This window comes from Heptranchias perlo, chromosome 7, assembly GCF_035084215.1.
Source record: "Heptranchias perlo isolate sHepPer1 chromosome 7, sHepPer1.hap1, whole genome shotgun sequence".
Lineage (NCBI taxonomy): Eukaryota > Metazoa > Chordata > Chondrichthyes > Hexanchiformes > Hexanchidae > Heptranchias > Heptranchias perlo.
In genome coordinates this window covers 44,953,900-44,968,280 of record NC_090331.1, presented here as the reverse complement: position 1 = coordinate 44,968,280, position 14,381 = coordinate 44,953,900, and the positions used below count along the sequence as shown (strand labels likewise).

At 47.8% G+C, this 14,381-nt stretch overlaps 1 protein-coding gene across 3 annotated transcripts in view; it reads left to right on the top strand.

Moving 5' to 3' along the window:
• The window catches only part of gpd2 (glycerol-3-phosphate dehydrogenase 2 (mitochondrial)), a 122,725-nt gene that overhangs the window by 69,304 nt on the left and 39,040 nt on the right, over nt 1–14,381 (top strand). For all 3 annotated transcript variants that reach the window (XM_067987437.1, XM_067987438.1, XM_067987439.1), the window contains 2 exons: nt 2,563–2,726; nt 8,010–8,174. In XM_067987437.1, coding sequence (XP_067843538.1) covers nt 2,563–2,726; nt 8,010–8,174 — 329 coding nt within the window. The remainder of the gene's footprint in view (nt 1–2,562; nt 2,727–8,009; nt 8,175–14,381) is intronic.

The following is a 14,381-nucleotide window of genomic DNA, read 5'->3' as shown; positions in this document are numbered from 1 at the left end:
TGTACAGATGTGCTGCATTTTATAAATACAACATAACCTATAAAGAACAATATATTTATCAGTTGCTGTAACCTATCTTTTTGGTGGACTTCCTCAATAGAGTACAGGATTGCTATAAAGCACTTGTCACATTAATTGTAATAATATGAAACTTATTTGTAACAAAATAGCGCCAAAAGTCTTGCCATATTTTGTAATTTATTTATGTTCTCTGGCTACTTATTATGAAGATGATCATTTAAAGTAGTTTTTCATAATTGTGAAAATCTAACGGTTTTCTTCCTTTTTGCTGGTTACTTTTTATTCTGCTCTGATTGTTCATTTGACTGTTTAGCTCCTGGGCACCTTATTTCAGTCAGAAGGATTCAAAGTGTGACTGCCAGAACTCAGTCCCATCAATGACTATCTATGATTTTCTCTTTGCTGTCGAAGTCACTCACTTGGCCAGGTGCAATACTGACAATGGCGATGACATTTATTTCATGCAAGAAAAGAGAGAAATTACTTATTACTCGTCCATCATTTTAGCACAGATGGGATTTCAAAACCAATAATGACACCAAAGCTGGCTCAACTACAAAGCCTAAAGCAACTTTCTTAGTAAAGGAAGACTGCTGCCTCAGGGAAATTGTCTTAGTCACCAGTATCTTCTGAGACTTTAAGGAATTGGGATGTATAATCCTATGTAGACTGTTCTCAAAACCATGTCGAGTGGAGCACAATGATGAAACACTATGTGTAAACATTATTATCTGCTCCAGAGACTATTCTGAATTTCTATTTTTAAAGGGGAGGAGAGTGTAAGATAGGCCAACATGGCAAAGTAAAGCTTAATATTTCAAACTTGGTCTTTATAATACAACAACATGAAAGGGCAATATTTGTCTGAAACAAATCTTTGTATTTTATTTGTAAGATAACTAATTTGTTATTTTGAAAAAGAAAATCTGAACGAGTTTCCACGATGAGGTAGTAACAAACTTTTTCAGTTCAAAGAATAAAGCCCCAGCAGATCAGAATGTGATTTATTTGCAGAATTTTCTTTCTTATTTCATATTCGAGGGTTTGCCTATTCCAGTGTCCAGTCGAGTCTGTGAACATGTTCCCAAGCTTACATCAGTGGGTCTGGCCTGGATTTACATTTCAATGGAGCATGCCCACTTCTGTCTTCACCATCATGGGTTGGGCGATATATGTTGCCTTGTAATCTGCAACTACACTGTACCATCTCCAGATTCATTCTGTGATAAAACCTGCCCCTCAGGTTTTGTTTCTTCATGCCAGGGAAACGGGTGATTTCTGATTTGTGCAATTTATATATTTTTTTAATAAAGGTAGATTTATGTAGGTAGAATGACAAGTAGAATATTTTCCTAAATTCAGACCTGTAACGACTCCAAGCAGTCATCAGAAAGGGCACAGCAGCTTGGTTTGGCTCAGCTTAATGTTTTCTCTCTGGAATGATCACTGAATGCCTTCCACTGACTGGCCATACTAGATCAGGACTTGGTGGAAAATTGCAGGTCCATGCTGTGTGTGTTTTTAAGATATTTTGTATTTTTTAACAAACACAGGGAATGTTAAGTTGTTTAGAAACTGATATGTGCATTGACAGAGACTATACAAACTACTGATACAACACCTAATTCTTTTCTATCACCAACAAAGATGAGGCGCAGGTAGAAGCTGGCGTACTTGCCTTTCTCCAAAAACTTTGATGCATAGGTTGCAGGGGCTAATAACAAAATTAAACATACTTGTGTTTTTACTGTGCAGATGGGGTTAGGGCATCAGAAAGTCTGCTTTGGATATATTTTTTAAAAAATTCTGCCATTAGGCAAAAATTTGGATTTGGGGTGGCAACAGATTTGCTACTACAGACATTATTTATACAATGTTATTATTTTGGAATAGGTAATTCTACCAAATATGGATTCTGGGAAACTATTGTATACTTCATTTGAGACCCTGGAAGCTATGCTGATAATCTCAGATATCTTTAGGTCATGGGAATTCATGTGTCATACAGGGAATGATATATGTGTGTATGTATTTTAAGCTTAAAATGTAATGTAATTATAAATGAAATGTATACAAAAGAAAAACATTGAATAACTGGGAATTTTGGGTACAGGAAAATAATTCAAGTTATATTGTATACAGATATGAAATCAATTTGTTTCTGCTTTATGTATATTGAAACTTGCCTGTTTTTGGTATACCAGCACCGGGACATGTAGAGACCCAATTCAATTGCACGTTGTAAATAGTTTTTTTCTCATGAGCCAACCAGGTGGACAGCCTTTTTTTTAAACTAGTAAATGTCCTCTTTACAAAAAACTTTTATTTTTTTAAAGAAAAATGGCAGTTTTTCAGATTTTTAACATTACAAAGAGGAACATAATACCTCTATGGCGGTTTTGATAATATGGACATGTTCTGTTGCAGCATGCACAGAATCTTTGAAATGACACAATAGTTCACAGAGTGCATTTGGATTTGTATGTTTATAAAGAGTTTGCACTCAAGTTCATCCCAGTATCCTTTATTTTCATCCAATAGGTGGTGGCAGTTGCCTTATTACTGGGTTGGGATAAAGATGTACGATCTTGTGGCTGGAAGTCAGTGTTTGACAAGCAGTTACATCCTTACCAAGTCAAGAGCTCTGGAACTTTTCCCCATGCTGAAAAAAGACAAGCTTGTAGGAGCTATTGTGTACTACGATGGTAATCATTTTATTTTCATTGTGTCTAAAGGACTTTAAATAACTGTAAAAGTAGAATCAGAGAAATAACCACGCTGTTTGCACTTTCTTCACATTAGCAACCTTTTTTGAGATTTTTTTTAGAACTAGCCTTACATATTCAAATGCTTGAGGCAAATATTTTCAGATGTTACAGTTGATCCACATTAAAATCTGCTGGCCCTAAAAAGTGTTTGAAAACATCGTTGTGTCACGTACAAGAAACGAAAGGGTTCAAATGCCCAACAGTACGTAAACTCTTGGGTTCTACTGTTGTTAAGTATTTTATTAAAATTTAAGCAACGTGCCATGATAATTTACAAATTTTTAAGGAGCTTTTAATGCAGTGGTGGGCTTATTAGTCATGGGGCTAGTATTAGAACATAGTAATGTGAACAAGATTTCAGAATGTTCTCATTCGGACAAAGTATTTTGGATAATAGAAACCCATTTCTGCTGTCCGGGAAACTGTTTTAAAATGCAGGTTTGGAATTATTAATTTAATTATAGCTCTAGTGCCTGCTTATTCCAAGAATGTTACTGAAGAATTGGATAATCTGTTTAGAAAAAAAGTACTATTTAATGAGCAATACCCAGCTACAGTGCAATATCTGCCAGTATAAAAAATAACAGTACTACCTGAACTGATAATACAAAATATCACTGCATTGGAAAGTATACCGCAGCAGGGCGGTAGTAGATAAATTCTCCCCGATAATTTTCTGATTCCTTAGACAGTGTGCGTTGCCTACCTGCTCCACTGGTCCGAAAATGGTGCAGCAGGAACTAAGGAAACAATTTTCAAAATGGGTAGAAGTAAAAATAGCAACACGAGGTAAAGATTGAACAGTACTTGCGTACACAAGTAAATAAAATGAATCATACCATTGTATTTTCTTCTTTAAATTTTGCTAACCTAATGAGGGGAGGTTGACCAAGCCTGTGAATTTTCCCCAAAAAGTAACAGATAGTCACAGAATACACCAATAGGAGGTGGGCTTTCAGCAGCATGAGTGAACCATCTCCAGGATTTCTTCTTCCTGTAGAAGGACGCTCTGCAAGGCAGCCCTCCAGCAGTCCGGCTGAAACTTATATGAACTCTTGTGTGTAGATTTGAGTAATGAGCAGTCCTGAGACCTGATCCACCAATCTCTTACTTGATAATTTTGTTACCAAGTCGCAATACACATTATTGCTTTCCCATATAAGCCTGCATTCTAGATTTGTGTATATTTTGTGAAATGCCATTTTTTAAAAAAGAGATTTGTGTTGATAAAAGTTTTATACTGCAATTAATTGTGTAAACATAGTTGTCATTGCAGTATCTGTAGGAATAGCCTACAGAAAAATAAACCTAGATTATTTTGGTGCTGACAAGGTGCTGGGGAATGGTGCACTCTCCATTTGGGCACCCAAAGTCAATATCAACAGCAACTTGCATTTACATAGCACCTTTAACATAGAAAAAGGTGAGGAAAAATTGACACTGAGTCAAAGAAAGCCAGATTAAGAGGGGTGACAAAAAAACGTGGTCAAAGAGGTGGGTTTTAAAGATGGTTTTAAAGGAGAAGAGGGAAGTGGAGTGGCGGAGAGGTTTAGAGAGGGAATTCCAGAGCATGGAGCCGAGGCAGCTAAAGGCATGGCTATAAACGGAGCAAAAGGAAAGGGGAGATGCACGAGATTGGAATCAGAGGGTTTGGAAGGGGGTTGAAGGGCTGAAGTGGGTTATAGAGATAGGGAGAGGTGAGGCCATGAAGAAATTTAAATATGAGGTTGAGAATTTTAAATTTGAGGCATTGGGAATTTGGAAGGAAATGTTGGTCATCCAGGACAGGGGTGATTGGTGCGTGGGATTTAGCGTGGGATATGAAACGGGGAGCAGATTTTTGGATGAGCTGTAGTATGTGGAAGATGGGAAACCAGCTAGACGCGCATTGACGTAATTGAATCTTGAGGTGGCAAAGATATGAATGACGGTTTTAGCATGGATGAATTGAGGCAGAGGCGGAGGTGCGTGATGTTATACAGGTGGAACTATGTAGACTTTGTGATGGAGAAGATTTGGGTTACAAGCTCTGCTGAGGGTCAAACAGGACACTGAACAGTTTGGTTCAGCTTGAGACAGTGGCCAGAGAGAGGGATGGAATCAGTGGTAAGGGTACGGAGTTTGTGGCCAAAGACAATGGCTTTTGTCTTCCCAATGTTTAACTGGCGAAAATTGTGACTCATCCAAGACTGGATGTTGGATAAGCAGTCTGATAGCACAAAGGCAATAGAGGGGCTGAGAGAGGTGGTGGAGTGGTAGACCTGGGTGCCATCAGCATACACGTGGTAACTGACCCCAAGTATGCGGACGGTATCACACCCAGATTAGGCATAGCACAGTAAGGATTTAGCGTGGGATATGAAACAGGGAGCAGATTTTTGGATGAGCTGTAGTATGTGGAAGATGGGAAACCAGCTAGACGAGCATTGAAGTAATTGAATCTTGAGGTGGCAAAGATATGAATGAGGGTAAATTTTCTCTATTCTACCCCAACCTCAGAAGCATTCCCCCATCGCATCAATGTAAATTTCTTTTCGATTCTCATGACATCCACTCAGTGGCCTTGTGAAGGCCAACTAGTGCTGAATTAGCGTCTGTTTTGTCTGGAAGCCCATTTCCACTAAGAATTGGATCAAGACTCCCGAACTCATTTTGTGTCTGAGGATACTTCAGGCGAGATTTCCTGAGTCTACACCCAGGTGCACTGGATTTCCTGGGAGCAGCGAATATCAGAAAGTCGGTTGGGTGGTGAAACTAATGGAAGCAAAATTGGGCAGATGCCTTTAGAGGTATGAGCTCCGACTGGTCCAATTGTTTCTTTGCTTGATGTGCCCAGACAATCCAGTGTGCCTGGGTGTAGATGCAATCTTCCCCATTTTAGGCTCAACCGGACTTGAACTCTGGTCTCAGGGGTGACGGACCAATGCCCAACCCATTGCACCTGGATTAATTCAAGCTTTCGTAGAAGACTTCACATTCAAGCTGCAACATTCACAGACCAGAGACTCGTGCAAGAATCTACTTTACTGCAGGGTAGATGTGCTCTATGTTGGCATAAGAAAAGCAAACCATATGTTAGTTGTTAGCCTGGGTGTATACAGCATGTCTCATTTATTCAAGGTTTTCTTTGTAGCCGCAAACTCACTACCTTGAGCTCTTGTTTCTTAGGGGTACTTGTCAGACTTCGTTTAGCATTTGTTGATATCCGGATTCTCTTGGAAGGCAAAAAGGCAACATATTTTTTTTACGGAATGTGACTGAAATCTGAGTAGTGATCTGTCAGATTCATTCATGCAGCTGAAGGAATATTGAAGAAGACACATTACTCGGAAGCCATGGCAAGGCCTCTTGGTATTTGGATGTGCTTTTCTTGGTGGATCAGTTGTTTATGCACTGTATGATGTGGGTCTTAAGCAATCTTACAAGACAGTCTTCTTGTGTTTGTCAGGAAGTATATTCCGGTGCTTAGATATGTGCATTGGAGCCTTTAGGTTGTCGTCTTGTAGCAAAACAGGAGCGCTTTGCATTCCACAACAGTTCACTAGCCCAGAGGAGCCATCCCCACAAGCATGCAGATGATAACTGCGTCTCCCGCTGTACCTGCAACAATTTAATTGGACAAGTCAGCCCAGTCAAGCATTGCAAGCTCATGACTTGGAGACATGAAATTCATTGTCATTATTGTCCCTGTCATTTTAGATCGTTTTATTCCAGTGCAGAATTTTCTTCACTTCAGTGCACACTCTTCCTTTAGGAAATGGGGATTATGGCTGAGGTTGGGGGTGGGGGCAGGACACTGAACTACGCTTACCTCAGGGGGAGCCACAGATTAAATTGGCTTTGCTCACTGACTTGATGGCTGTGTGTGTAGCTGCGCTATATGTTTTGTTAGAGTGCTGCATGAGAAATCTTTGCTATCTGGTTTACTGAACCTTTAAATATCCTCAGTTTTATTTATTTAACAAGATTACTTGTTCGAATAGTTGCAACTTGAAGTATGACCAGAGGTTAGCAATTTGTATTTTCTGAAAAAGGAGAGCAGAGTTTGAGTCTTCAAGGTTTATGATTTTAATTGGCTAGAAGTGTAAAATGAGACATAGAAATAGTTGTGATTTTAGTTTGAAACGATAAGTGATAATTGCTTATGGGTTACAGAACAAACTTGCAATTTCAGCATTGAAGAATAAAGTGACTTTGTAGTCATCGTTTTATTGTATTTGTGGAGCAAATGTTTAAGAGGATTTAACAGCACACACATCTTACATATGTTGCCATAATTCTAGTCCACATACATGCCTTGTACATTTTGTAGCATAAAGGATTATGGATAACTTGCGTGAATATTGAAAAGCTGTGCAACAAATTGCAACTGGTTTAACAGAAAAGCTGGGTCAAGCTACATATATATAGTCAGATAAACATTTCCTTCCGTTCTGAATTAATAACTAAAAATAATTTTATGCCCTGCATGCTAACCGAATATGGCAGCAGTTAGTATTGGTGGCAGTTGATTGCAAAAACTGCCCCTCATCTTTCTTCAGATGGTTAGTAAAATTGCTGTTAGCTTGTGGTAGCATTAACGTTACTACCAGTTACCTAGCCCCTAGTTATTATAAATTCAGGGCACACAGAGTCTGTGCCCCTGCAATGCAGAACAATTTTGCTCACAGCACAACATTCATGATTTTAACTTCAGTCGCAATAATAAATAGTAGAAATCCCTCAAGACACCAACATTAAATGTGATTAATCATCTCTATTCTCCATTCTCTTTTACCAGGGATTTTTCTGCAATAAATCTTTAATGATGTACATAAGAATCACTTCCTAATGAAATCAGGCTTTGTTCATTTGTCACCTTTTAAAACCTTTACTTTAAATTGAAGAACTTATGACCTTTGACATGGGGGATAGATCACTGCTGATTTTCTAAAACAGTTGTAGGATTTATACATGAATCGCAGTGTAAAAATATTTCTTAGCAAAATCCTTTCATGTTGCGTGGCTTATGGGGAATGTTAATTAACACTGTTGGGGCCTTTAAAGTGGTGAGTGCCGTAAATTAGTCTTCGAATTATCATTTTAAGTCTTGGCTGAAAATGAGATATATTAAATCTGACAGGGACAGATGTGACAGATCTGTTCTGACACACTTCCATACCACAAGTCAGTGGCTTGAGGTGACTCACGTCCTCCCTCTGAATCTGTCCCCTGCTGCAGGACAACACAACGATGCACGAATGAACCTTACGATCGCTCTGACTGCTGCCAGGTACGGTGCTGCCATAGCCAATTACGTTGAAGCGGTGAGCCTACTGAAGAACACAGATCCAGACACTGGCAAGGAATATGTATGTGGTGCTAGGTGCAGGAATATTCAAACAGGTATGTAAATATCACCTTAAAGAATGTTAATTGCCTCAATACCAGTGCCAGTATTTTACTTTTTGAGGTAGGTGGGTCATTTGAAGGGCATTTAACTCAGTAGTTTTTATTTGGTCCAATTTACTCAAATGCAGTCACTAGACTAAGGCATTGAGGTACCTCTGTAAATGACATACGGCATGTGTCGGTAATCAAACTGTAGTTGAAATTTTGGACTTGCACTGACGTAAATGTTTGGCTGAAGATTGGAGCTGTACCCGGGTATGATTTTACTTTTTAAAAAAAATTGCTGTCAAATTTGGATTAGATAGTAAACGTAACTATAGATGAAAACATAGAAAGAACTTATATTTATAAAGCACCTTATCATATCCCAGGATGTCCCTAAGTGTTTCACATCCAAGGAATTACTTTTGAAGTGCAGCCGCTGTGGTTATGTAGTGGTTATGTCTGGGGCAGGGGAGGCTACTTTTGTGCCTCCTGACCCCACAAATGAAATTTATTTCACTTATCTGGAGGGGCCTCTTCGTCCTTCCCACTGACTGCCAATCTGTTTCAGGCTGGTTGGAAAGCAGTGGCGACTTCCCCACTCAGGCCCCGATTAAAATGCCATCGTGGTCCTATTGACATCATAGCACCCTAATAAGGATTTACGCACGAGGCTACTGCCTGAGTCTGGCGGGCGCCCCATCCGCCACCAACACCGGTGGCGTTAAAGTGGGAGATTGCCAGGAACGGAGTGGGAAATGGAGCCGCTCCATTTTAACTGCTTGCTCACTCTGTTCCTGCCTAGCGGGAAGAGTTAAAATTTGCCACCCCTAAGTGTTGCTATCTGTGCACTTGGTGGTGTTAGAGGCACCCAGATTAGGGAGGGAAAAAAACACTCAAGTGTCTGCTCCTGATTGCTATCCAGCAACCTTGGCTGGAACCATGTCTGTGTGGTTGTTGGGTGAGACGAGGATCAAGCTTGGCTATGATGTTGCCCACAATAGCCGGCTGACAGTTGTCTCAGCCCACACATATAGAATGGACACTTGGGCAAAGCCCTAGAGGGTTCATAGCATTTGTGGAACCATAAGCCAGAAATCAGTGCTTCAGGAGAAGAAGAAGGGAGGGAAGAAAACTGGCAGATTGAGGCAATAACCTTAAATCTTAATTACATAGAGGTTCAGAGGTCAGAGCAGACTCTATTCATGACTCCTTACTGAAAGTGTCAAATGAATGAATTCTGTGTTATGAATTGGTCGTAGCAAAAACGTAAACCCACCGCTAAGGCAGGCTCCATTTCATGTACCATTCAGAAATCCTGCAGTGCTATTAAGAACAAAACTAATCCTATTCTACCCACTTCCCTTGTCCAGCACATTAGATCCATCCACTGCATTCACCCCATTTTGTCTGCTGTGCATTTTAAACAGTGAATTAATTTTTTTAAACCACATAGACAGGTTAAATTGCATAACCCCTGAAAACGGCCATGGGGAGTGCGGTACACGATTAACCTACGCCTGATCATTGCGATGCAGGCAGCACATTAAATTCGTGCTGCCTGATGTTTTAAATGATTGCTGTGAGCAGCCAGCGCTATCTACGTTGTTGATTGGCTGCACGCATCAGCAGGGGGCCCGATGTCGCAAGTGGCTCGTGCCTCTTAAAGGGAAGGTGCATTGTGGCTGTAAGAAGTGGTGGGAGTCATTTGTGAAGTGATTCAGTGCTGTAATACTTTGAAGAATGGCTGCGCCTGGGAGCGAGCATGGACCAAGGTTCTCTGATGATGCACAGGAGGCCTTGGTGTAAGAGTTGGAGAGAAGGAGGGACGTCCTGTATCCACAGGGGCTAGGAGGCCCTCCAGACAGATGCTCAAGAGACAGTGGGAGGAAGTAGCGGAGGAGGTAAATGCCAGGAGCATAGCTCCAAGCACATGGATGCAGTGCAGGAAGAAGTTCAATGATTTAACTCGAGTTATCAAGGTGAGTGAGTTCAAGTTTGAAGTGGCACATCCTACCAGTTGCACCACTAGTGTCATCCACTGCTCAATTCACTATACCCCCATCACCCACCTACTAACAATCTCTTTCAATCAGTGCTCAACTGTTCAAATCAAATGCTTTATCTCACCCTCACATATTTAGCATTGTTGTAAGCCTCACACCCACAACACACAGGTCACCACACTGGCAGCTGTTCAACCATGACAGCCATACCACTCAAACATCTTGCTGGACACTCACTGACACACTTCCCTCTTTCTTGCAGGAGAAAGTGGCGCACAACACTAGGCAGCAAGAAAGAACTGGAGGAGTACAAGCATGCCTACACGTCTTAACTCCTATGGAGGAGACAGTGCTGGCCATCATGGGAAGGGGCATCACTGGTGGCACTGGAGAGATTGATGATGAGGGTCTCTGCATACCTAATCCTCCTCTTTTCCCACTTCTCCCTCATCCCACAATATTTTCTGACTCACGTGCTGCATATGGTGTCAGCACACACTTCTTACTTTCTCCTCTCCCCTCACCACAACCCAACCTTAGTCCCTTTGTCATTTTAGATACCAAAGAACTGGAACTCGTACAGTCAGAAGAGGCAGAGGAAGAAGACAGTGATGACGAAGAGACACCGTCACTCGATCTTACGCTCACAGCCACCAGCTCAGATACTGACACTGCGTGTACTTTAGAGGCTAGGATAGAGGAGGGATCTGCACATGGTGAGACACCAGGCACAAGTGCGCAGGAACCAGGGTGGGGGGAAAGGATATTGAAGGTGTCAGCTAGCCGGAGAGCGAGGTTGCACACTAGTTCTGCTGCAGAGGATTCTGATGATGACTTCGATGGGCCAGACTGCAGAAGAAGGCTGTTGGGCGTACACCACCAAATGCTTGGTGTACTGGAAAGCCTGCCAGACAGCCTGCGCACAATGTCAAGGGGCATGGAGGAGTCCAGCTCTAACTTGGCACAGGGCTTTGTGCAGAGCTTGGAGCCCATCCTTTCCAACATGGAACGGGTGGTCACCTCCATCAGCACACCTGTGGAACTCACCATGTGCAGCGATTGATGACCGACATAACAGCTTCCATCCAAGGTCAGACTGCTGCCATCGTGGTTCTGGGTGCCACTGTTGAAAGGGGCTTCCACGGCGTCACAGCAATCTGTTCGCCAACAGATCACCAGGATTGCTGAGACGCTGCCCCGGGAGAGTGGCAGTGGCTCCATGGAACACGAAGCTGCTGTCCTCTCTCCGGACAACAGCATTCCTGCTCCCACGCCTGCTACTCCACTAGTGCCCTTGCTGTTGCCTGTCAGCCAGGACGAGATCGTGCAGTCTGAAGCCAGGCCCTCTAGGTCCAGAGCTGTTCGAGGTCGTCCGCCAAGGCCATGTGTAGTCTCCTCAATTGAATGTCAGCAGCCTTCCACCTTCCATGCTCCAGCCACTGGGGAAGCACCTCATAGGAGCACTACATAAGAACATAAGAAATAGGAGCAGGAGTAGGCCATTCGGCCCCTTGAGCCTGCTCCGCCATTCAGTGAGATTATGGCTGATCTTCACCTTCAACTCCACTTTCCTGCCCTATTCCCATATCCCTTGATTCCCTTAGTGACAAAAAATCTATCGATCTCAGTCTTGAATATACTCAACGACTAAGCATCCATGGCCCTCTGGGGTAGAGAATTCCAAAGATTCACTACCCTCTTGAGTGAAGAAGAGTTTCCTAATCTTGGTCCTAAATGGCCGGCCCCTGTTCTTGAGAATATTCGGAGTCAGGGGCAGTGCGTCGGAGCGCCGGACTAAATAAAGAGCGAGGCCCGGGGAGTAGGCCTCAATCGGAGCGCCTGAGGTAAGGAGCGGACTTGTTCGGAGTCGGGGGCGGTGTGTTCGGAGTCGGGGGCGGTGTGTTCGGAGTCGGGGGCGGTGTGTTCGGAGTCGGGGGCGGTGTGTCGGAGTCGGGGGCAGTGAGTCGGGGGCGGTGTGTCGGAGTCGGGGGCGGTGTGTCGGAGTCGGGGGCGGTGAGTCGGAGTCGGGGGCGGTGAGTCGGGGGCGGTGTGTCGGAGTCGGGGGCAGTGAGTCGGAGTCGGAGTCGGGGGCGGTGAGTCGGAGTCGGAGTCGGGGGCGGTGTGTTCGGAGTCGGGGGCGGTGTGTCGGAGTCGGGGGCGGTGAGTCGGAGTCGGGGGCGGTGAGTCGGGGGCGGTGTGTCGGAGTCGGGGGCAGTGAGTCGGAGTCGGGGGCGGTGAGTCGGAGTCGGAGTCGGGGGCGGTGAGTCGGAGTCGGGGGCGGTGAGTCGGAGTCGGGGGCGGTGAGTCGGAGTCTGAGTCGGGGGCGGTGAGTCGGAGTCTGAGTCGGGGGCGGTGAGTCGGAGTCGGGGGCGGTGAGTCGGAGTCGGGGGCGGTGAGTCGGAGTCGGGGGCAGTGAGTCGGGGGCGGTTAGTCGGGGGCGGTGAGTCGGAGTCGGGGGCGGTGAGTCGGAGTCGGGGGCGGTGAGTCGGAGTCGGGGGCGGTGTGTCGGAGTCGGGGGCGGTGTGTCGGAGTCGGGGGCAGTGAGTCGGGGGCGGTGAGTCGGAGTCGGAGTCGGGGGCGGTGAGTCGGAGTCGGGGGCGGTGAGTCGGAGTCGGGGGCGGTGAGTCGGAGTCGGGGGCGGTGAGTCGGGGGCGGTGAGTCGGGGGCAGTGAGTCGGGGGCGGTGTGTCGGAGTCGGGGGCGGTGAGTCGGAGTCGGGGGCGGTGAGTCGGAGTCGGGGGCGGTGAGTCGGAGTCGGGGGCGGTGAGTCGGGGGCGGTGTGTCGGAGTCGGGGGCGGTGTGTCGGAGTCGGGGGCGGTGAGTCGGAGTCGGGGGCAGTGAGTCGGGGGCAGTGAGTCGGGGGCGGTGTGTCGGAGTCGGGGGCGGTGTGTCGGAGTCGGGGGCGGTGAGTCGGAGTCGGGGGCGGTGAGTCGGGGGCGGTGTGTCGGAGTCGGGGGCGGTGTGTCGGAGTCGGGGGCGGTGAGTCGGAGTCGGGGGCAGTGAGTCGGGGGCAGTGAGTCGGGGGCGGTGTGTCGGAGTCGGGGGCGGTGTGTCGGAGTCGGGGGCGGTGTGTCGGAGTCGGGGGCGGCGAGTCGGAGTCGGGGGCGGCGAGTCGGAGTCGGGGGCGGCGAGTCGGAGTCGGGGGCGGCGAGTCGGAGTCGGGGGCGGCGAGTCGGAGTCGGGGGCGGCGAGTCGGAGTCGGGGGCGGCGAGTCGGAGTCGGGGGCGGCGAGTCGGAGTCGGGGGCGGCGAGTCGGAGTCGGGGGCGGCGAGTCGGAGTCGGGGGCGGCGAGTCGGAGTCGGGGGCGGCGAGTCGGGGGCGGCGAGTCGGAGTCGGGGGCGGCGAGTCGGAGTCGGGGGCGGTGTGTCGGAGTCGGGGGCGGCGAGTCGGAGTCGGGGGCGGCGAGTCGGAGTCGGGGGCGGCGAGTCGGAGTCGGGGGCGGCGAGTCGGAGTCGGGGGCGGCGAGTCGGAGTCGGGGGCGGCGAGTCGGAGTCGGGGGCGGCGAGTCGGAGTCGGGGGCGGCGAGTCGGAGTCGGGGGCGGCGAGTCGGAGTCGGGGGCGGCGAGTCGGAGTCGGGGGGCGGCGAGTCGGAGTCGGGGGGCGGCGAGTCGGAGTCGGGGGGCGGCGAGTCGGAGTCGGGGGGCGGCGAGTCGGAGTCGGGGGGCGGCGAGTCGGAGTCGGGGGGCGGCGAGTCGGAGTCGGGGGGCGGCGAGTCGGAGTCGGGGGGCGGCGAGTCGGAGTCGGGGGGCGGCGAGTCGGAGTCGGGGGGCGGCGAGTCGGAGTCGGGGGGCGGCGAGTCGGAGTCGGGGGGCGGCGAGTCGGAGTCGGGGGGCGGCGAGTCGGAGTCGGGGGGCGGCGAGTCGGAGTCGGGGGGCGGCGAGTCGGAGTCGGGGGGCGGCGAGTCGGAGTCGGGGGGCGGCGAGTCGGAGTCGGGGGGCGGCGAGTCGGAGTCGGGGGGCGGCGAGTCGGAGTCGGGGGGCGGCGAGTCGGAGTCGGGGGGCGGCGAGTCGGAGTCGGGGGGCGGCGAGTCGGAGTCGGGGGGCGGCGAGTCGGAGTCGGGGGGCGGCGAGTCGGAGTCGGGGGGCGGCGAGTCGGAGTCGGGGGGCGGCGAGTCGGAGTCGGGGGGCGGCGAGTCGGAGTCGGGGGGCGGCGAGTCGGAGTCGGGGGGCGGCGAGTCGGAGTCGGGGGGCGGCGAGTCGGAGTCGGGGGGCGGC